The sequence below is a fragment of the Astyanax mexicanus genome, chromosome 10 (assembly GCF_023375975.1).
Source record: "Astyanax mexicanus isolate ESR-SI-001 chromosome 10, AstMex3_surface, whole genome shotgun sequence".
In the NCBI taxonomy this organism is placed as follows: Eukaryota; Metazoa; Chordata; class Actinopteri; order Characiformes; family Acestrorhamphidae; genus Astyanax; species Astyanax mexicanus.
Genome location: NC_064417.1, coordinates 9,838,578 through 9,862,562, shown reverse-complemented (window position 1 = coordinate 9,862,562; position 23,985 = coordinate 9,838,578). Strand labels below are relative to the sequence as shown.

General features: G+C 39.3%; 1 protein-coding gene across 11 annotated transcripts in view; it reads left to right on the top strand.

The window, feature by feature from the left end:
• akap13 (A-kinase anchoring protein 13) overlaps positions 1-23,985 on the top strand; it is a 168,874-nt gene that overhangs the window by 105,136 nt on the left and 39,753 nt on the right. For 7 of the 11 annotated variants that reach the window (XM_049484314.1, XM_049484320.1, XM_049484317.1 and 4 more), the window contains 6 exons: positions 269-328; positions 10,108-10,291; positions 11,426-11,522; positions 13,426-13,548; positions 18,423-18,465; positions 19,384-19,501. In XM_049484314.1, coding sequence (XP_049340271.1) covers positions 269-328; positions 10,108-10,291; positions 11,426-11,522; positions 13,426-13,548; positions 18,423-18,465; positions 19,384-19,501 — 625 coding nt within the window. The remainder of the gene's footprint in view (positions 1-268; positions 329-10,107; positions 10,292-11,425; positions 11,523-13,425; positions 13,549-18,422; positions 18,466-19,383; positions 19,502-23,985) is intronic. The other 4 variants (XM_049484315.1, XM_049484319.1, XM_049484322.1 and 1 more) reach the window with 4 other exon arrangements.

Below are 23,985 nucleotides of genomic sequence, written 5' to 3'. Positions count from 1 at the left end.
AAATAATATGTATAATACAGTACAAGTCAAGCTATGGTCAGTTTCAGTTTAGTGCTTTTTAAAATGTAACAATACATAGAAAACAAAAATTATATTATATGATTATAGAATAAAATGCTTCCATTTATAGATCATCTTCATTCCATCATCATTATCAGAATCTGATTCACCCTTTCTTGCATAGTCTGATTCCACACACCATTCACTGCCTTTTCTCTGTCATCTCTCTCTTTCTCTTCTTCTCTCCATCCCTCACTTCTGGGTCTAGTATGAGCTGGTGTCCCTCAGATGTTCCCCGTCCAGAGACTGATGAAATGAATGCCAGAAGGTAAAGCGCGTGTTTAACATGAGTGTTTCTCTTCATTAGAATCCAGTTACAGGTATACAAATTAATTTAGATGTATGTATATAAATGCACTGATAACCTTATACTGTGTTTGTCCCGCCTGTGTTCCCAAAACTGGACTGTCCCAATGAGGCATGGACACCACATTACCTGCCTGATGTTTTAGATAAACACGCTAAATAAAATATTGATAACTTTACTGGCCAACAGCACATTCTCACTCATTCCAAGCACATGTTGATACTAATGTTATACATAGAGAGTTATATAAAGATAGACACAGTGACCACTGACTTTATGAATATTTGGGTTTATTCTAATGTTATATAGAGTTAATTACAGGTAGACACTTACTGACCACTGACTTTGTTTGTTTGGGTTTAGTATTCTAACGTCATATAGAGTTATACATAGATATAGATTCTTACTGTCCACTGACTTAATGTTTATTTTGCTGTATTCTAATGTTATATATAGAGTTATATATAAATAGACACACTCACTAACCAATGACTATGTTCATTTGGGTTTATTCTAATTGTTATATAGCGTTATGTAAAGAGACACTTTTACTGGTCACTGACTTTATATTTATTTGTGTTTATTCTAATGTTATATAGAGTTAAATAAAGGTAGACACTCTCACTGACCACTGAATTATGTTTATTAGGGTTTATTATAATGTTATCTAAAGTTATTTAAAAGTAGACACACTCACTGACCACTGACTGTTTATTTGGGTTTATTCTCATATTTATTTATAGAGTTAAATAAAGATATACGCACTCGCAGATCACTAACTAATATATTTTTTTGCGTTTATTCTAATGTTATGTAGAGTTATATAGAGGTATAAACCCTTACTGACAACAGACCTTGTTTATTTGGGTATATTCTTGTTATATAGAGTTAATTACAGGTAGACACTCTTATTGACCACTGACCTTATATTTATTTGGGTTTATTATGATGTTATATAGAGTTAAATAAAGGTAGACACACTTACTAACCACTGACTTTGTTTATTTGGGTTTATTCTTAAGTTTATTTATAGAGTTAAAAAAAGATATTCGCACTCGCACATAACTAACTTTATATTTATTTGGGTTTATTCTAATGTTATATAGAGATATATAAAGATACACACACTCGCTGACCACTGACTTTATATTTATTTGGGTTTATTCTAATGTTATATAGAGATATATAAAGATATACGCACTCGCTGACCACTGACTTTATATTTATTTGGGTTTATTCTAATGTTATATTGAGATATATAAAGATATACGCACTCGCTGACCACTGACTTTATATTTATTTAGGTTTATTCTAATGTTATATAGAGTTTTACAGATACACAGGCTCATTGACCACTGACTTTGCTAATCTGCTGAGATACACAGCTTTAACCTGGTTTGGGCAAAATTATAACTGTTTCATCTGCTGTTACTAGTCAGATTATTATCTCCACCTCCTTGTTTCTGCACTCATTGTCCTTTTTTCAGTTTATGTAGCATATAGATCTACAGAATGCTCCTTTATGGTCAGTGGAGCTGATAAGATGATGAGATACAGACAGTGTTTATACATGGAGCTGGCCATAATATTATTTTTGTACTGTGTATTTGACAGTGTGTTCAGTGTGGTGGGACACTTCCTCCTCTGTCTATGATGGACATCCTTTGTAGACCTCAGACAAAGCTTTCAAGTCATTTCCTTTTGCTTCATTCTGTCAGAGGCGGATGTAGCCTTACGGTGCCTCAAGTCCTCTAGCATCTGCCAGACTGAGCAGTGCTGCTCATAATGACCAATATACTAATTTTTATCTCAGAGCCAGAAGAGTGGTAAGAGTTATTAGTCTCATTTTTTAGAATAGACTGAAATCAGAGATGTTTTCACTCATTGTTTCTTGTGTTTTTGGCTTGCTGTAGTGTTGTCTTTGACTGGTTGTTTAGTACTAGTATATTACTGCTAATATGTGATTATTCTAAAAGTAAAGCTTTGTAATTGATGAAGATTGAATCAGATGACTTGCTGTTTTTGGATATTTTTAGTGACATGTATGATTTAATAAGAGAAAAGATGTATGTTAAAGTCCCAGTATGATTGTTGTGATGCTATATTCTTCCCTAGCGCCCCCTATGGTGAGAAAATACATACATGAATGAAATCTGTAAAGTCAACACACACATTTGTGATTTTATTGTGAGTTTAATCATTAGGTACTGATGGGATGTAAATATCTGTGTATGTGGAACTGATTAATGCATTTGTTTGGTGTAATTTGATTAATTTTGTGAAGTTAAAGCAATGATATGTATTAATTATAGCTTATAATATACATTTTATAATCATGTTGAAGGTTTGCTGGCTGCAGTAGAGAGACTGATGTCTCTGTTAATGCCATTTAAAGCTAAAACTCTATTACTGCACTATAGAACTATAGAAAAGCTGAATATAGGTGTAGCTCAAATCTTGATTTTTGTTTATGGCAGTGGAGTAAAAGTGAACTAAACCTGTAGATATGACATAAAAGCCTCTATCATAAGCCAGCGACTTACCAGTTCTCATTAAAATTAGTATTGCTCTCATCTTTACATAGAACCCAGATCCGTTGGTGCTATATAAAAAATATATATATATTTTTTTTTTTTTTAGATTAATTACATTTCACTGTAGAAGTGAAGTGTAATAAGAAGTGAAACTTACAGTTTGGATTGGATTATGGTTCACACAGATCAGATCAGATAATTCTTTTGATCAGCAATGATGTGAAAATGGAAGACAGATGAGACAGATGAGTAATTATAGCTTTCAGTTTAAATATATCTTGTGTTTTTGTTCCGTTTGTACGAGTGATGTTTATTCCTACACTTCCCCTTTTTGGTTTGCTTTAGTTTAACCTTTTTGACACAGTGTTGTCTGTTTGTTTATTTTTGTAGTGACTTTTATTTTAGTATTTTCTGTTCTTTTGTGTTGGTACCTTGTGTTGGCATGGTCTGTTTGATTGTTTGCATTAGTGACTTTTATTCTGCTGTTGAATGTTTGTTGACGTGATAGTAGCAGTGCCGTGGTCTGCTTGTTTTATTTATTTATTTTTTTGTTATGTTCCATGTTAAACGTTCCCAGAGGAAATAAAAATCAAAGAGCAGATCTCCTTAATATATTTGTAGACTCCTGCTGCTCAACTCTGTGAGATAAAGAGCTCAGTATCATATTTTTTGCGCTATTAGGCACACTCTATACCCTATAAGGTCTATTTCCTGCTCTATATTCACACACAAGGTGCACCAGATTGTAAGGTGCATTATGCACAAGGGTGTCACCATGTTTCCTTCTAATTCAGCAAGTCTTGTTTAGCTTAAAGCTAAGCTAAGTGAACAAAACTGTTATTAAAAAAAGTATATATATAATTTTCTTTTAAAGTTAAATGAGCCCTAGATGTTAATCTACACAGATTTCTCTGCTATTTGGGTGAGTAACACACTTCCGTTTAGATTTCCACTGGGTGCAGCCACATTAGCTAGCCGTGGTTAGCGGCTAATCCTGTCTGACAGTGCTACACTGAGGAGCCCTGAGTGTTCTGGTAAGCCAGAGCAACATTAGCTAGCGGTTCGTTTCACGTACCTTGTTTTAACACGATAAACGTGCAGGCTACAGTCTGATATACTCACCCCTAGACAGTGAAAGAGCTAGTGCTTAGCGCAGTTAGCAGCTAATGCTAATACTCGATGATGGTGAACCAAATAAAAACTCCTGTATAACCCTGTAGTTCAGCAGAGTGTTTTTACTGCTCCTTACAACCTGACTGGTAAAATTCATACATAAGGTGCACTGGATTAAAAGGCACACTGAGGATTTTTGAGAAAATTAAAGGATTTTAAGTACGCCATATAGTGCGAAAAATACGCTAATCTCACATGCGTCTCCTCTTAAGGTTTATCACAGAACTCACTGAAGTCTCACATTGTGCTCAGATTTGCCACAATAATAACACAATGAATTACTAAAGACCGGAGTCTCAGTATGACTTTCTGGGTACTACATGTTGCATTCTAGTTCTGTTCTTGATTATTTCTTTTTTGATCAGTCATGTGATTCAGTTGTACATTAATGCTTTATTATGTGTTATTTAGGTGTTATTTCTGCAATATGATTATTTCTGTTTAAGAAACAAAAGGTTAAAGAATAAAAGGTTAAACTTATTGGACAGGTGGTTGTGTTGACTTGAGTTATAAAGCTTTATTTCTTAAATTCTGAATTATTGTACTAGCTTTAAGGCAGTGACTCAGCGGTTAGAGCACTGGGCTGTTGACAACAAGGTTGTAGTTTATTACCCGGGGTTTGGTCAAATGATTGCGCTCTAAAATTTAATGATAAATGCTATGTAGAACAGGATTATACAGTTATACAGTTATGGAGTTTGCTGAGTTGGTGAGTGTGGTTGTGAATGTGACTGTTGGAGAGATGACTGTGTGTGAAAGTTGCCCAGCCAGCAATTTTATCTTTCACTTTAATTATATTTAGTGTTTTTGTTCCAATTTTATGCAGGATGTATATTTACTGTCTGTTTGTTTCTTTATTTACTTTATTTTAAAGTATGTTTGCTTCTATTACTAATTGTTATTGTGGTGTGGTCTGTTTATTCAGTAGTTGTAGTGACTTGTTTTAGCATGTTCTATTTGTTCATATGTGTTAGTAAATTATTTTGGTATGGTCAGTTTGTTTGTTTGTATTTGCTTAGTAGTTACATGGACGTGGGTTCATTACCTGGGTTTGGAGGGGCACTAATGCCAGGCGGACACGCTGCGATTTTAGCCCGATTTTAAGCTCGTTCTGGTTGCATGTGACTGAATTTTATGATCGGTTTGAATTTTAGCTTCATCGTGCGTCGTTTCTCGTGCACGAGGGGAAGCGATGTCCGATTTATTGCCCAAACAAGCTGTGAATGAGCAGTCGGACGCGAGGAGGGATTTCTTAACGTCACTTAACCTGTTTTCCCAAAATTCACTACAAATTTACCTATTAAAAAAAGCCTTTCTAATATTGGTATCTTGCTTCAGGATATATGGAGTAACTTTTGTTGAGGAGATAGCTTGAAGTCCTCAAATGATATGCACAGCAGGTCATAAACTTCCCACCCAAGATGGCGGCGCGTTAACACGCAGCGGCCGCTCCGGGTCCGTTAAATGGTGCTTTTGTGTTACTATTTGTCGTTTTTTCCGTTTATTTCCTGCAAATATGTGCATCGGAACACCCGTGCACATGTTCTACCACCGCCAGACCCTGCTACAGTGGAGAAATCAGCCAGAAAACACGCTACCGGACGAGGTTCTACAGACGCTACTTGAGCTTAGCCTGCTAAGAGACCCAGGCCGCCAGCCCGCGGTGTTTCCTGACGCCGGAGCCCAGCGGAAGTGCCATCGCAAGCGGTGCGAGCGTAAGCGCGGAAAGAGAGCCGGGATCCGCGCGAGGCTAAAGGCTAGTCCTAGCCGGCCGGCTATACCATCGCTCTTTCTGGCAAACGTCTGTTCCCTTGACAATAAACTGGACTACATCCGACTCCAGCCAACAACCCAGCGTGAGTTCAGAGACTGCTGTGCTTTGGTTTTTGTGGAATCGTGGCTGAACGACAACATTCCGGACAGCGCCATTCAGCTAGCCGGGCTAACCGCGTTCAGAGCAGATAGGAGCGCGGCTCTATCCGGGAAGACCCGCGGTGGAGGCGTGTGTGTTTACATCAACACGGAATGGTGTAACAACGCTGTGACTGTCGCCAAACACTGCTCTCCTCTGGTGGAGTTCCTGATAGTCAAGTGCAGACCTTTTTATTTAGTACGGGAGTTCTCCGCCGTGCTAATAGCTGCTGTCTACACCCCACCCAGCACTAGCATTGGTGCTAATGCTAAAGAGGCTCTGTGTGAACTCTATCGGTCTATCAGCGATCTGCAGAACAAACACCCAGACGGACTGTTTATTATCGCCAGAGATTTCAACCACGCAAATCTCAAGTCAGTGCTCCCTAAATTCCATCAACATGTGGACTTTGCAACGAGAGGAGCGAGCGCGCTGGATCTTGTTTACACAAACATCCCCAGCGCGTACCGGGCGGAGCCCCGCCCCCACCTCGCTTTCTCGGACCACATGTGTGTTTGGCTGACTCCAACATACACACCACTCATCAGACGCTCCAGACCAGTTCAGAAGCAGGTGAAAACCTGGCCGGCAGGCTCCATCTCTGCCCTTCAGGACTGTTTTGAGTGCACTGCATGGGACATGTTTAGGGAGGCTGCTACTGAAGGCGATTCTGTTGATTTGGAGGAGTATGCAGCATCAGTCACTGGCTACATCAGCAAGTGTATTGATGATGTCACTGTCTCCAAGACCATCACTACACGCCCAAACCAGAAGCCTTGGATGACTGCTGAGGTACGTGCGCTGCTGAGGACCCGCGACTCCGCCTTCAGAGTGGGTGACAAGGTTGCCCTGAGGAAAGCGAGAGCCGACCTGTTAAGAGCCATCAGAGAGGCAAAGCGCGCACACGCCCAGAGACTCCACAGCCACTTCAAGGACACGGGTGACGCGCGGCGTATGTGGCAGGGCATCCAGGCAATCACCAACTACAGGACAATGCCACCGTCCTGTGAACGTGATGCCTCCCTCCCTGATGCCCTGAACAACTTTTATGCACGGTTTGAGGCACAAAACAACACGATGGTGAGAAAGATCTTCAACATCTCCCTGTGCAGCGCCACTGTCCCAACGTGCCTCAAGTCCACCACCATCGTTCCCGTGCCGAAGAAGTCCACAGTGTCCTGCCTCAATGACTACCGTCCCATTGCACTTACACCCATCATCATGAAGTGCTTCGAGAGGCTAGTCATGAGGAACATCAAGACACGACTGCCCTCATCAAGACACGACTGCCCTCTTCACTGGACCCCCTGCAGTTTGCGTATCGTCCCAATCGCTCCACTGACGATGCCATCACCACCACCCTTCATCTCTCCCTCACCCACCTGGAGAAGAAGGACACTTACGTCAGAATGCTGTTTATAGACTTCAGTTCAGCATTCAACACCATCATCCCACAGAACCTCATCAGGAAGCTAAGCTCGCTCGGCCTCAACACCCCCCCTCTGCAACTGGATCCTGGACTTTCTGACGGGGAGACCCCAGTCAGTCCGGTTTGGGGGCAGCACCTCCAGCACCATCACACTGAACACTGGGGCCCCCCAGGGCAGTGTCCTGAGTCCTCTGCTGTTCACCTTGCTGACTCATGACTGTGCTGCAAAACACAGTTCTAACAGCTTTATCAAGTTCGCCGATGATACAACCGTGCTGGGTCTCATCACCAAAGGCGACGAGTCAGCATACAGAGAGGAGGTGCAGCGGCTGACAGACTGGTGTACAGTCAACAACCTTCACCTGAATGTGGACAAGACAAAGGAAATGGTTGTTGACTTCAGGAGAGCACAACACACCCACTCTCCACTCAACATCGACGGGTCCTCTGTGGAGATTGTTAAGAGCACCAAGTTCCTTGGTGTCCACTTAGCAGATAACCTCACCTGGACCCTGAACACCAGCTCTACAGCCAAGAAAGCCCAGCAGCGTCTCTACTTCCTCCGGAAGCTGAGAAAGGCCTGTCTCCCTCCACCCATCCTCACACTCTTCTATAGAGGGACCATTGAGAGCATCCTGAGCAGCTGCATCACTGCCTGGTTTGGGCCCTGCACCGTCTCTGACCGCAAGACCCTCCAGCGTATTGTGAGGACAGCTGAGAGGATCATCGGCGTCTCTCTCCCCTCCATCACGGACATTTACACCACCCGCAGCATCCGCAAAGCAACCAGCATTGTGAATGACCCCACTCATCCCTCACACGAACTGTTCTCCCTCCTGCCTTCGGGAAGAAGGTACCGCAGCATCACGTCCAGCACGACCAGATTCTGCAACAGCTTCTACCCCCAAGCCATCAGACTCCTCAACTGCAGAGACTGAACTGATGGTTTTTCTGTACATGCACACACACTCTTACCCCACTTACCCCAGAAAATGGAAAGCACTAAAAACCCTACTACCTCACTGGACTCTATTGCACACTGTGTAATAGAGGTAATTACTACCTCACTGGTCTTTTTTGCACACTTTTTGCACACTGCATAATTTGCACACTGTCTTGTTATTTATTATTCTTTGTCTGTATTGTGTTGTATTGTCTGTCTGCACTTTTGTACTGTTGCACTATTGTTCTGTCTACACTGTGTTTATGTGCACCATGGTCCCTGGAGGAACGTTGTTTCGTTTCACTGTGTACTCTGTATATAGCTGAAATGACAATAAAAACCACTTTGACTTTGACTTTGACTTTAAAAACCCCTCATATCACCCATCTGCATATCTAAAACAGAAAACCAGTATTGTAGATTGCATATACTGTTACATACTGATACTGGACATTTAATTAACCAGTGAACAAAATCCCACTGAATACACATAGCAAGTGGATCATACTTCGAACAATGGAAAAACCGTAGAGTCCACATTGTCTCAGCCACCATAGAGTCCATGAATGTGTTAATGTATAATTTTAAAGCACAGCAGAGCCTAAGTGAGCAAAGCTATGTACTTTCTTTTGCAGAGCGCATGTTCTGCTGAACTCGATAAACAGTGCAGTCGTGCAATGTGCGCTCTACACATAAAAAAAAAATTACAGTGTCCGCCTGACATAACATTCCAACGTCTCATAATGTATGTGTTTAAAACCAAATTCTCTCAGTTTAACCTCTTAGCCCCAGAAGTATCTCATGTCTCAATTTTGTCTAATGCTTTAATTTCTCCTAAGCAACTTTAGGAGAAACATCTATGACAAAGTTAATCTCGAAATGAATCCAAAGTGAGAATCAAAAAATACATCTCCTGAGACGTCAAATATCAACATTTGAGCAATAAAACTTTCCTCTAGATTGACAGCTGAGAGTACATAGTAGAGTCCATTGTTCTGAGCTTGAAAATTTGTGTCCATATGTGTTAAAGTGTGATAAATTCACAGCTCATGTAAATCCTGAACATTTATAGAGCTCTAAGATTTCAGGATAATCGCTCTGTAGAACAGCATTATACATGAGAACATTTACAAATTGTACAGGTTGCTGAATGATTGTGTGGAACTCTCTGAGAAATTGCTGTGTGGAAGTTGCAAAGTCAGTAACTGGCCAGTCCCCGTTTGTGGTTTCCTTCTTGTTGCTTTATGAGTCAGCAGTATGTTTCTCAGTGTGTTTCTCAGGGATGATCATCACGTCACTGTAACACTTACTAACCTATCTGAAGCAGAGCTGACCCTCCGTTTATTTTAGGATTCTAGCAGTTGCAGTGGCTTATGACAGTAAATGAAAATCAGATATAGAAGATATACAAGAATGGTATTAACACTACAGATAGACATGGTCCTGAGTGATGCAACTGTCTGTATGTCACAGTTTCAGGTCATCAACTCTCCTCTCTGTGTCTGTCCGGGTGCGTAGAATGACACTCCCTCTCTTCGTTAAAGAGCATGGGCTGGATTACTGCATTAGTACTTACACAGCATTAGCTGCATGTTGCAGCTCCACCTTTTTGTTTGATATAAGTTAAGATGAAAGTGAAACACTGTCATTTATTGTTGTAACTTCCCTTAAACCTCAGTTTCTGCTCCTGTGTAAACATGACTGTATTCCTGAAGCTGATCTAAGATTTGTTTCTGTGTCCTCCTGCAGTTACAGTTTGGAGGGTCTGGCTGAGGGGGACGTGGGGAAGTGCTCTGCTCTGAGACAGGCAGAACCCCAGCATGACTCCAGCCGACCCGGCCGACTGGACAGTGAGGAGAGGGGGTCACTGGTGTCCCTCACTGAGGAGGAACAGGAGTCTGACATGGGAGACGCCAGCAGTCTTGACAGCCAGGTACATTTTATACTTTTTGTTTCCATATACAATATAATAAACAATAAGGAAACAAAATATTTCAGAAAAATAGTCACACACAGTTCATACAGCATGTTACAGCATTTCATGTTTTCTCCATTTATGGATAAAGAAAACAGCAACTTTAGCTTTAACTCTACTTAATCCTAAACTTAACTAAACTTAAGACCACGAACTGCCAGTCTATTTATGTGAGGAAGACTCCCAAACAACAGGACTATCAGTTGGCATTTAAATCCTAAATTTTCAATAACACTAACCAGAGGTTAGTACTTGGTCATTTTTGAGATATATGACTCTGTATCCAAATACAGATCAAACGCACATGATATTTCATAAAGTACAGCCTTCCTCTGATTCTGGGACACAAACAATATCTGGAGTGTTGGCAATTCCTGAAAAAGCTTCAAATGGTACATCAAACCACTCAGATTTACCTGTGGAATGTTTAAAAAACAGTTCATTTCTTGAATGTGAAAGCTGAGCAGCTATCAGGTCCACAAGTCTGACACACACACACACACACACACACACACACTTAAATTGGTAACACTTTCTTTTACAGCCCCCTAAGTTCTAGGTATTAACCAGTAACTGTGAGGTATTTCAGGTTAATTAAAATTGAACTGTCCTTGTTCTTACCATCTTGTTACCCAAAATAATTACTTGGTACTTCAGAGTTTGTACCTCACAGCGACCTAGTTAATACCTAGACCTTAGGGGACTTTAAAAGAAAGGTTACCCTTAAATTTGTTTTTAACTTTGGAGTATAATTGGTTGGCTGATTCCACTATGTAGGAAAGGTGAAAACCTAAAACAATGGTATTGAGAAATGATGGATGTTCTTGTGTAAAAGAGTTGAAATTTATTGGCAGTATTGCCAATATTATTTGACTACACCCTGACATCTAGTTACATGGCAGCATTTTTGTATTTTAGCATTCTTGCTCACAAGATCACTTTGTGTCGTGAATTGTTTAATTTGTCTAACTTGTTTTTAATGATCTGTATTGTATCACTAGGTTGCTCTCTTCAGATTATTTCTTTATTTTAGTCTGTGTTTATTTGCTGTATGAATGATGGATTGTTCTGTGTATTTGTTGTTTGTTCCAGCAGTCAGTTCAGGGTGGAAGGCGCTGTGCTCCACCTCCACCTCTGGCCCTCACCAAGTCCGTCTCCATGTCGGCCATTAGCCCGAGGGACCTAGATGGTGAGTGTGTGTGTGTGTGTGTGTGTGTGTTTGTGAAGGCTGTCTCTCTCTTCTCTGAGAGCCCTGCTCTGCTGTTCTGGGATCAGTATCAGTATTAAACAATACTGCACCCAGATCAGCTCTCAGAGACACTTTCCCCAAAGCAATGTGGTGTTAAAACGATATTGTCCTGCTTACCCAAAATGTGGCTGATCAGCCAGGACCTGTTTGGTGCTTCTTCAGTTTTAGAGTGTCCAGATCATCATTAGTTTGTAAATGGTTAAGTTTTAGAATGCAGCGTGAGTTACTTAAGCCTATTGAACACAAACTTTAACTTCTCCACAGCGCTGAACTCTGGAGTCACTGTCTCAGAACTGCTTTCACAGTGTATGGATTTACTGCTGCTCAGTTCAAAAATAGAGTAGCAAGACCCCCCCCCCCTTAATAAAAGGCATTCTAGTATGAAGCCCAAAAGCATTGAGCTGAGGGGCAGTGAAACTGTGTTATCTACAGTGATAGCTCCATCCAATGCTTTTGGGATAAGCTAGAGGTAGGGTGGTAATCTTCTAAAAAAAAAAAAAAAAAAAAAAAAAAAAGAAAATGCTGACTTCACTAACTTCACTCTGATCACTGGATGCAATCAAACGCTCACAGCAATGTTTCAAACTGTTAGAAAGACTTCCCTGGAAACTAGAGACATTTCCTCAGTCGAGGTCAGGGCAAACTCTTGTTTTAATGCTCTTAAATTTGAAAGAAACAATGATTGATCTGGGGTCCCAATACTTCTATCCATATCCACTTTGTTCACACTGCTTCAAGATAATCATTCCTCTATATCTAATTACTGTCACTCCCTGTAACTACCTCCCTTGTATTACTGATTCTGTACATTTATTATCCCTGTAGTTATAATCCATATGAGTGATATGCTGCTGCACTGGAAACTCCAACTCAACGTAAACAAATATGACCCCCTATTTCTTTATAAATAAGATCTAAAACATCATAAGCTTTTTACACAAATGCTTAAAGTAGATAAAAAACTATACTTGTACATTTTTTTATTGAGGAAAATGATCCGTTATTACATATTTGTTAGTGGCAAAAATATGAGAATAGTCACTTTCAGTATCTGGTGTGATTTTGCCCCTTTGCAGCAATAACTGCAACTAAACATTTACAGTAACTGTTGATCAGTCCTGCACACCAGATTGGAAAAATTGTATGTGAAGAAATATAGAAAATTCACAACTTTCAAGCAAAGATGTATTTCTAGTTTAGGCAGAACTGTTTAAATAATGTCTATCCTTGCTGCTTTTGTTTAGAAATTAAATACATTTAAATATCTTATTTAAATAAACACTTTAAAATTACTTGTATTAAATTTTAGATTTGGCCTTTGACATAAACTAAAGAAGCACACATCAGATGCCAAACATGTCTCGGCTGATTGACTAAACCTGGGTCAGAGATTAATCTTGATGCTTTTTTAAGTAGTCAGTCATGTTTGTACTTCATTGCTTTTGGGAAACTCAACAGAAAAAATCACTTTATTTGTTGGTTGGTTGGTTTGCGAGTGTCTCTCTCCACATCCACCTCTGTTCCCTCTCCTGTGGTGAACACCTGGCGTTTGGCACCTCCTGCTCCTGCATTTTGTTGTGGATCTGTTTCTCTTTTATTTTGTTATTTCTCTGGATCTCTTTTGACTGGTTTGATCTGGGCTTGGAGTGTTTCACTTTACTTTAAACACTGGCTCTGGATGGATCATGGCTCATGACCGGCTTTATGTTTTCCCTCCAAGTCTGTTGGCTGTGCTGGTGTGCACTCTTTCCTCTTCTTCTGGAAATGGAGTCACTCCCTCATTAGATACTGTAGTAACCCCTAATCTGGTCTTTTTTCTGCCCGTCCTCATGGACCTCCGCAGTGATTGGACGAACTCGACCCAAGCGGCGAATCAGCTTCTCCTTCAGCGTTTCGCCAATCCTGGCCAAATCTAAAACTCTGTTTGCTATTGGCTCTTCATCTAGTGAGGATGAGGAGGCTGCCAGTAAGTAAAAGGGCCTCAGTCGTGGACTCTGCTTTATAAAGTGCGCCCCCTGTTGTTACTAAAATGATGTTCAGTCCCTCCCCAGGTATTTGTGGAATGATCTGTGTGTGAAATGTGAGTGTCCCCCTGTGGAATGTCCCTGAATTGTTCTTGTTCTGACAGAGGGTTATAAACTTTGGTAAACACCCCTGATTAAATTACCTCCTTACTGCCTTCCAGTCTGAACCATCCCTCTAACAGAAAGCAAATGTGTTTGTTGAGCCTTATTGGAATAGATCACCAAAAATAAAATTTTATTTAAAGGCACACTAGGTAACCCTTGGTTGGATTTCTAAAGAGGCTCCCCCTACAGGCTGAGAGTAGATGTTCACTGTTCACTATTGTAAAGATGCTCTGCTGTTCCTCCACCTAGGCACCGTGCGTAATTGTTTGTTTTGTGCACAGCAGACTATCGAATGTAACCAAAAAGGGTTCATGCATTGCATGGTTGAGTAAGTAAAAACAGTCAGACACAATATCAAACCATTCTAGGATCATCAGTAAATGCTAGTCTAGACGGATGCAGCAGTTTTTTGTTTTTTCTAGATCTTGTAGACGTGACTAAATCTTGTAACTATTTCTGATTTCTGTAGCTCATTATAAAACACACTTATAACCACATCTGCTCCAAATAACTTGCTATTTAATAAAGTTAATACACATACCTGGACTGAACCTCACTTATGCAGGAAGATTACCAAATAGCAAGAGATTAAAAGCAGTTATCTAACTATTACCCCAAACAAACATTGTTTATCCAGCAAGCTACCTATCTGACTAACTAAACGAACTTCCCAACTAGCCACTTAGCTATCCAGCAACAGACCACATCCATAAAAACAGTCAAACAAACTCATTTAAGCACAAATTCTACCATAGTAAAAGCACAAACATGTACAGAAAGAGAAAAATCATTCCAGTGTTTCTTACAATTAGCCTTTTAACTCTGGCCATGCAGAGAAGGTTTGTCTGAGTTTCACCCATGTGAGAGATTTTTCCCTGTTCCTACAATTGCAAAGTGTAATAAATGTTTCAGGCGGATTAGTCTCTTTCTCGTTTTCTGGCTTTCACAGACATATTCAGGCTCTTTTCAGCTTCTGCCAGAGTGTCTGTATGTAAGTTCGTAAAGAATGAACCAGTAGTCCTTGTAGAACTGTTAGAACTGAAGGTCAGAAAGCAGGTCGCAGCTCTCCCAAGCGTTGGTCGCGGCCGCCTCAGAGTCTGGTTTGAGCTCAGAGGAGCTCCGGCACAGACACGAGAAAACCGCTATTCCTCCTATTACACCTCAATGGAGTGCTGCATTGAGTTTCAAGCTGTAATTTTACTTCTTTAAAAAGATAAAAAATCAAGGAAATCCTACCTAGTGGGGCTTTAAGACTTGTAACCTTAACTAGCAAGCAGGTTTTTCCCCTCCAGACCACAAGGGCGTAATAACTCTGTAATAACTTATTTAATCATCTAAAACAGTATAAACTGAAAAACGTTGCCTAGTGTGCCTTTAACCTTTTGTATGCTTGAAAAACCTAAGGAATGAAAACATATACATTTTATTTTTGGTGAACCATTCCTTGTGTGAGCAGATGCCATATTTGTTATTTAATGTGAAAATGCTTTTTGTAAGTCTGAATGATTGCTTTAACTTGTGCACTTATTCAATTTAGAGTTTAATGGGTCTTATTATCCTCCTAATGCATTTGTTTATTTTCAGTTTGTTTTGTTAAACCTCAATAAGCCTCAATAGGGATCCCTTATACATTCTGGAATGCAGAATTCACTACACTACATTCACTACATTATGAATATAAATGTGAATTTTAATTTTAAAATATCTATTTGGAATACTTTAAATCTGCATATTTAAGTATCTACACTTCAGAGTATTTATTGGGTTTGAATTCTTTGTGTGCAGTGGTGGTGAATTAAACAAGACATCTCAATTTCTAAAAACTCCCTCAAATAAACTCATTACAACAAATGATTATAAATACACTACCTGATACCTGAGACACTGGTAATATCCACTCAAAATTAATTCATAATTAGGTTACTGCCGTTTTTTTTTTTTTATATTCCTGTTGTCCTGTTATAATCAGCAAGCTCTGATAAAAAAAAAGCATAACAAAACTGTGACATGATTATTGGGTTTTACGTGGTGTTTATGTCACATTTTATTTTGTTAATTTAGAGATTATTTTGGATATAAAAGAGGTCTATAAAATCACAGATCTGTAAATACACTGAGTAAGAGTGCAAAGTGTTTTGCAGAAAAAAGTACAGTACCAGTCAAAAGTTTGGACACCCCTTCTTATTCAGTGTTTTTTTTTTTTACTTTACTTTCAGAGCTTGCTTTTATCAGAGCTTTTACTTTAATACTAAAGTCATGCAGACTATGAAAGAACACATAAGGACAACACATAAAAAAAAAAAATACTCTGTGAAGCATTTAAGTGCTCTTATCTGGGGTGTTGTTAACTTGCAGTTTCTGAAGCTGGTAACTGTGATGAGTTCATCCTGTCTTTACCTGGAGTGGTCCTGATGAGAGCCAGTTTCATCATAACATTTTTAATGGTATTTGTGGCTGCACTTGAGGATACTTTTGAAGTTTTTGAACTTTTTCAGATTGACTGACCTTTATTTATTAAATTTTAAATTATTTTTTTAATTTAATTAGTTAAGTAGATCTTAACTAATATGTATAGGACTATTCACTGTATACCAACTCTAACCTTTTACAACACAACTGATGCTCTCAAACACATAAAGAGGGCAAGAAATTCAAGTAAATAACTCTTGACAAGGCTGAGTAAAAAAACTGACTGAGAAAATGCAAGATGTGCAAATCTAAGCATTATCTAAGCAAGAGGCACCTGTTCTAAAGAGTCTAATATATGAAACATAAGCACAATCATAGTTTGGATTACTTTAGTATTATTAATCCGCAATGCAGACAATTTCAAAATAATAAAAAAATACTGAATTTAAGGTGTGACCAAACTTTTGACTGATACCTTAGTGTCTACTGTGCCACTATGTAACCATTATCAACGCTCTGTATTAAATTTAGAAGATGTGTAGGTTCACTGGCAGCTTTGGATAGTAACTAAAATGTGAATATTTGTGTTGTACTGATTGAAAATGACTCCTGGATTCATTCACCACCACTAAACAGTACTGTGAGTCTTTCAGTGATCCAATTCACATCAAACCCCACTCTGAATTGGTTTCCTGAGACACTGAATTATGCAGGAATGTTTAAAAATTGATGGAGTTCCTCTTTATATGCGACAGCAGCCATGCTTAAGCCCGAGCAATAGAAAGGAGGGGATTGTTGAGGAGTGTTTAGCGGACCACCACAGCATCTGGAATGGCCATCTATAGCGAGCTTCCCCTGGCAGAATGCTGAGCTCCCTCCACTGTAAATGGAGATGTTATTTGGCATTATTGCTAGCTGGAGGCGACTGAGGAAAGAGCTTTTAGGGAATAATATGCAGTAAACCCTATCAGTTATTACACTGCTCTGTTATGGATGTAGACCCTCAAGCGTGCTGCTGCTTTTTCCTCCACTTTTCTTCTTCCCACTGGCTTTTTATCCCAGTTCTGATTCATATAAACCCTTTCAAAGCCTCCATTTACACTGCACAGCTGCTGCGAAGGCCCGAAATGCCTTTAGAAAGTTTTCCATGCGGGGCTTTGTCGCTCCTCTGAGAATTTGAAGGCGGGTTTGTGCTTTGTTTCATTTGAGGAGGGAAAAAGAATGCAGATTTCTGGGTCTTAAAGGAGCAGTCTGATGGACAAAAGTATTGGGCCATTTTCTTAACATGCAAGGATGCTTTATCACCTACTTTATTTGGTCTGGACCTTCATTCAAAGATCCTTAGCTTGGTTTAGACAAGGACTGGACAATAATTCAATATATATATATATGTGTATCACAATAGTAAATATTTTTTTCTCAATATTTCAGCATTACTCAGAACCCACCTAGTGCTGCATTAAGCCGATATCTACATGCAAAGTGTTCAGACATTAATAATGAAAAACTGAAGTAACATACAGATATAATACACATATCATATAAAACAATAGAACTTACTCTAATCAACATAATATAATATAATATAATATAATATAATTCTGTTATCAACTGAGGCCATTTGACTCACCACAGCAGTCTCTTAGCCTAGCTAGCAGTTCAGCTTAAAAATACAGTTAGTATTGTCAGTTAGCCGTTATGCATGTTTGCCAGTCTGCTATTGCAATCTTCTTAGTAAATCATCCAACACTATTTTATACCAAATTATGGTGTGTGAAAGGTACTATAAACCATGATCTGATTTGTCAGCAGTGTGAAATATATTTTTTAACAGTTCAGATTTTCACACCAATTACAGGAAGATAAGTTAGGCTATCACCAATAATGCAGGAAGAAATAAATAAAAAAAAGTTTTGATGAAACTCCTCCTTGCCTGCATACATAATGCAAAGGGCAGAAATATGGATGCACCAGATTATGCCTTACTTAAAGTGCATGCACAGAATGAGGAGTGGAATTCTGGTAGAGAGGCAGAATTCAGCACTTCCCCAGGAAGTCCAACTTGTTGAACTGACAACATTTTGCAAACCTATCAGTGTTTAGTATAGGAAGCAACAGCCCATGTAGGGGATGATGACCAGATTTAGCAAAATTCTTTAGTTAATTCACTATGGTGTGTGAACATGTTTACTGTATGCTGTTCATCAAGGTTTTGCTTTTGAATGCTTTACTGTATTAAGTCACTATATCAGATCTGTCTGGTACAGTCATAGTTCATAACTTTATTCCTGTTTTGTTTCAGATTTAAATTCTTTCACGAGAACAGCGGAATCACTGGAGAACAGGTGAGGCCCTGATGCAGTGCTCTATGGGTGATATAGAGGTGTTTGTACATGTGAGACCCTGTTGCAGTGCAATGTGCATTGTATACAGGTGACAACCTGTGGGTGTTATACAGGTGTCTGTATACTTGCTGCAGTGCACTATGGGTGTTATACAATTGTTTGTATAGGTGAGATTGAGCTGCAGTGCACCGTGGGTGTTATACAGGTGTCTGTATATCTGCTGCAGTGCACTGTGAATGTTATACAGGTATCTGTATATCTGCTGCAGTGCACTGTGGGTGTTATATAGGTATCTGTATATCTGCTGCAGTGCACTGTGGGTGTTATATAGGCGTCTGTATATCTGCTGCAGTGCACTGTGGATGTTATACAGGTGTCTGTATATCTGCTGCAGTGCACTGTGAATGTTATACAGGCATCTGTATAACTGCTGCAGTGCACTGTGAATGTTATACAGGCGTCTGTATATCTGCTGCAGTGCACTCTCTGTGTTATACAGGTGTCTGTATATCTGCTGCAGTGCACTGTGGATGTTATACAGGTGTCTGTATATCTGCTGCAGTGCACTGTGGGTGTTATATAGGTATCTGTATATCTGCTGCAGTGCACTGTGGATGTTATACAGGTGTCTGTATATCTGCTGCAGTGCACTGTGGATGTTATATAGGTATCTGTATATCTGCTGCAGTGCACTATGGGTTGTGTTCAGCTGTGCGTACAGGCAAAACCCAGTGGATGCTTATACAGTATGTCTGGCACTGTATATCTGGTACAGTGCAGGTATTTGTTTGTACAGGTAATTAATGCAGGCAGGACTGTGGGTATAATCTGCAGACACTCCTGAATGAATGTGTGGCTTATAGACCCAATTCATCAATCTCTGTTAATCATTCTTTCTTTTGTCCCTCTCCCGCTCAGTATATCCGAGGAGGATCCGGGTCCTTTGAGGAGTGACAGTTCTGAGGCCCGTGTGGGCGGGACTAAAGTGAGCCGCACTTTCAGCTACCTCAAGAGCAAGATGAGCAAGAAGAGCAAGGTGTGTGTTTATTAAAATACAATGATCATTTGTTGCAGTCTTGGTAAAGACAATAGCTGGTTTCCAAATCCTAGGAAGTAGCTACTATTTAATTGTATATAATATAATAAATTAATAACAACACGTGTTTATTACTTTAATTTTTTATCGTGCTGTGTGTGTGTGCGCGCAGGCTGGTTCAGTCAGTTGTTGGGAAGTTTTCTGTGTCAGTTCAGCTGGTAGGCCAGGTCTGTGGTCTGTGGATCTTTGGCTTTCAGATGAACCCATCCTGTGAAAACCAGTCACACTGTTGCCCTGAGAGACATTTGGTGTTGTTGCTGACGTTTTCAACATTGAGGTTTCTCATGTTTTGATGGCTTCTGCAGTTTCCCTGTGTTCTGTGGGTGTGATACACTGTGGTCAGGTGTTGATCTGCATTTCAAACGTGTCTCCGTGCGCTGAACCGACGCTGACAGAAATTCTGCAGGAAGTGTGTGTTTGTGTGTGCCTCTGTGTGCGTGCGCCTGTGTGCATGCGCCTGTGTGCATGCACCTGTGTCTCTGTGTCTGTCTATGTCTCTGTGTCTGTATATTAAAAAAAAATCATTTATCTCATCAATGAGAAAGCTAATAAGATAGCTAAGTGGCTAGTGGGAATGTTCGTTTTAGTTGTTAGCTCGCGAGCTTGATGGATAATTGTAGCCAAGTAACTGCCTTTCCATTGTTTGCTATTTGGCAAATTTGCTTCATAAGTAAAGTTCAGTCCAGGTATGTGTATTTACTACTAAAAATCCTTTATTTACATTGCAGATTTAGTTTGAATAGTGATTTACAGTGAGCTGCGTGAAGCAGAAACTAGTACAAGCTCTAGGTATGTTTGCTGCCATAAAACTTATGAATTTAGTTTGTCTGCCTAGACTAGTGTTTACTGATGACCCTAGAATGGTTTGCAAAAACTACAATCATTACTTACCTCATCTTACTTTACATTTGCCCGGCCTGCTGTGCATGGCCAGAGGGAGGAACCTGAGAAACAGCAGGTGACAGTGAACTTTTACTCTTGGCCTGTAGGGGGAGCCAACATATCTGGTTATATCAAATTAAAAATCTAATTACATTGTACATAAATTATTAAATTTTATTTAGTTACTGTCAAATGTAAGTATATTATTCTCATTTCCGCACATATTTAAATGTGTTAATAGTTTTTAGTTTAATAAACTGAACATTTTCCTTTTTTTAATGGTTTGCCTTAACTTTTTAAGTTATGCTAATGTAACAGATGTTTTTTACATTTAAGTGCCATTTTTTTTAGCTTGCTGTTAGTAAGGCAGAATGATTTATCTTTGTGTTCGAGAAGCCCTTTGTTTTGCAACCTACATTTTTACTTGCTGCTTTTTCTCTGGTACCATTCTTCTTTCAACCCTGCCAGGGTGTATTTTTGCTAGGTAAATAGTTTAAAGTAATTTGTTTAAAATGGAATGTGAGACAGCTGACATTAACCAATTAAAATAGTCTAGGATTTATTTATTTGTTGCCTTTAGACTAAATCACATGAGCCAAGTTAGTATCGGGGATATATCTTAAACAGGTGCCCTGCAATAGCGAGCGGTTTTCAGCACAGGGATAGGCGTTAAGTTGTATATTCACTGTCCGAAGACTCAGAGTGTCTTTTACAAGACGGTCAACTCCCTGTACTTGTGGCCAAAGAACTGTCCAGAGGGCTTCTATTATGAAGGTAAAACAGTCTAATATGTCCTGTTTCCTCACAAGGACGCCAAATGGTTTGGAACAGAGCAAAAATATAAACTGGGAGGCAGCTGCTGTTTAGCGTTAGCCTAGCTAGTTAGCTAGCACACTGCTAGCTCTGCTCACCACACAACATGTTTAATTCTGTCAAACCGAATTAAAGACATTGTACTGACATTGTACAAAAACAAACCTCGGTGTGTGTGTGTGTGTGCTTCAAAGTAAATGCATTGTAAGGAAGTTCAGCAGGAAACAGAGACATGCTGTGGTTTTTCTCTGCTGCATTGCATTGCCTAAACACACAGACACACACACACACTTCTGTGGAACTCAGATCATACCCCTGAGCTCACAGTGTCAGAGATCTGTCACATCTGATTGAGTCTCAGCTGATAGATCGCTTGTTGTAGATTAAATCTAGTGTGTGTGTGTGTGTGTGTGTGTGCACGCGCGCACCTGTAGGTTCTTTCTCAAAATCAGAAAATTCTAAGGACAGCTGTTCTGCTTTTGAGTGGGTGGATGTTGGGTCACATTGGGTCAGTCTGTGCTGATAGGCGCCGTTTTTTTTTCTCTAGGGCAGTATGTCAATATGAAAATTCTGAACCAATACTGCTACTGTTTGTGTGTATCTATAAATGGAGGTACTGACATGTTTCTGTAAAAAGCTTTACAGGGAAACAAAGCATAGGAGAGCTTTTAAATACTGTAAATTAAATGAAATTAAGGCATTTTAGTGCTTCGACACTTAAACACTGTGCTCAGATACCACATCAGTAGTGTTCTGGTATCACACACAGCAGATAAAGCTGTTATTTAGCTGCTGCAACAAATATCTAATGGTAGTAGATGCATTTCTACTACCGCTGGGTAAAAACAGGAATGGTTAATCGTTTTACTGCTTTATTTACTTATTTGCTGCTTATTTAGTTTTACATTGGAAGTTCAAGAATCATATAGTGAATAAGTAATGAAATATAATTTAAAATATAAAAAAGTTTTGCATTTAATTTTGTTTACAGTATGAACCCTCTATATTTCATGTTTTGTTTTTGGCTTTAATTTAATTTATTAATATACTGTGTATCCTTTTTCAGTAAACTGCAGTGTGAAAACAAAACTAACCAGACCAAATTTACACAATGTAACAATACACAAACCTTGGTGCAGACTTTATCAGTATAATAATGGCTTAAGGGATTAGCCAAATTTTACTAGATACTAAAATGTTTAAAGTACACCTCAGTGTTACCATAACAGAACTGTATGAGGCACATACATATGCAATCTTAAAAATAAAACAATAGTAAATATGCAAGGTTTTCAATGTTTACTGTCCTTTAGTCAGTCTTCTACACAATAGAGTCATAGTTTAAAAAACCACATTCGTCTAGCATTATACTAATTGGTATACTGCACATAACCTTCCATTAGTAAGCTATATAAGCCTCTTATAACCAGCGTTAAAGTATAAAACATCACTTCTGATTGGCTGTTGTTTTTGATTAAGGTTAACTACTCCTTTAAGATTAAAACCGAGAGAGAGCGAGGTGTGGGAGTGTGCGGGTGTGCAGAAAAGAAACCACCCCTACACACACTAAAACACACTTCCTCTGGCTGCCTGTGTGACTCTCCGTTATTGTGAGTGTGTGTGTGTGTGTGTGTGTGTGTGTATGAACGGTACTGATCAGCATTGTGTTTAACCTCATGGCCGGTGTTGTGGTCGGCGGGTCTTGTTTGGGATGACCACGCTGAGTCGGAGATTTCTACCGCAGGGTCGCTCTCTGAAACTGCCGAGAGGTGGCGCGTTTAGAGAGGTGGGTCAAACACGCACACTCTATAGAAAAGTTACTTAAGTATTTTTTTATTCTTTATTGTAGACTCTTTAAAGTAGCACCTCTTGCTTGATTACAGTTTTACACATCTTGGCATTTTTTCAGTCAGCTTTATGAGGTAGAGTCTCCTGGAATGTGTGTTTGAGAGCATCAGTTGTAAAGTTGTGAAGAGGTAGAGTTACAGGTATACAGTGAATAGCTCTATTTGAGTAATGTTATAATACACATTATGGCAAGAACTACCCAAGTAAAAAAAGAAAAAAAGAAAAACTTTAAGAAATAAAGGTCAGGCTGTCTTAAAAAACTCAAGAACTTTGAAAGTATCCTTAAGTTCAGTCACAAAGATCATCAAAAACTTTATAATGAAACTGGCACTCATCATTAGAAACCACAAGTTAACAGCACACCAGATAAGAGCACCTAAATGCTTCACAGAGTATTTTTGTTTGTTTAACACTTTTAAGTTACTACATGATTCCCTGTGTTCCTTAAGCATCTGGATGACTTTACAATGTAGGAAATAAAATGGATCTGAGTGCACCCTGTAAAAACCTATTTAAACATGTGAACATTTTGTAGTCTCACTCTTCTGAGATTAAAAAATAACATTAAAGAAAAAGAAATAAAAGAAATGCAACTTCCATGTGAAAAGAATCTTATTTGAAACATGGTTTGCTCTTAATTGTTGGAGTGAGTTGGTAAATCACTATGAAGGTTTTAGATGCAGAAGAGTCTGAGAGGGGATTCAGAACAATTCAGAACCATTACCTTTAATTATCTTTATTATAGTTGCTCTGCCATTTGCAACCATAATACATCACATGAAAAAAATTGTCTGTGGTGCCTTTTAATTTAGTTAAGTATTTATAGCTGCTTTGAAATCAGTCTGTAACTTCCTGTGTGCTGTGTGTTGCACTGGTTAGAT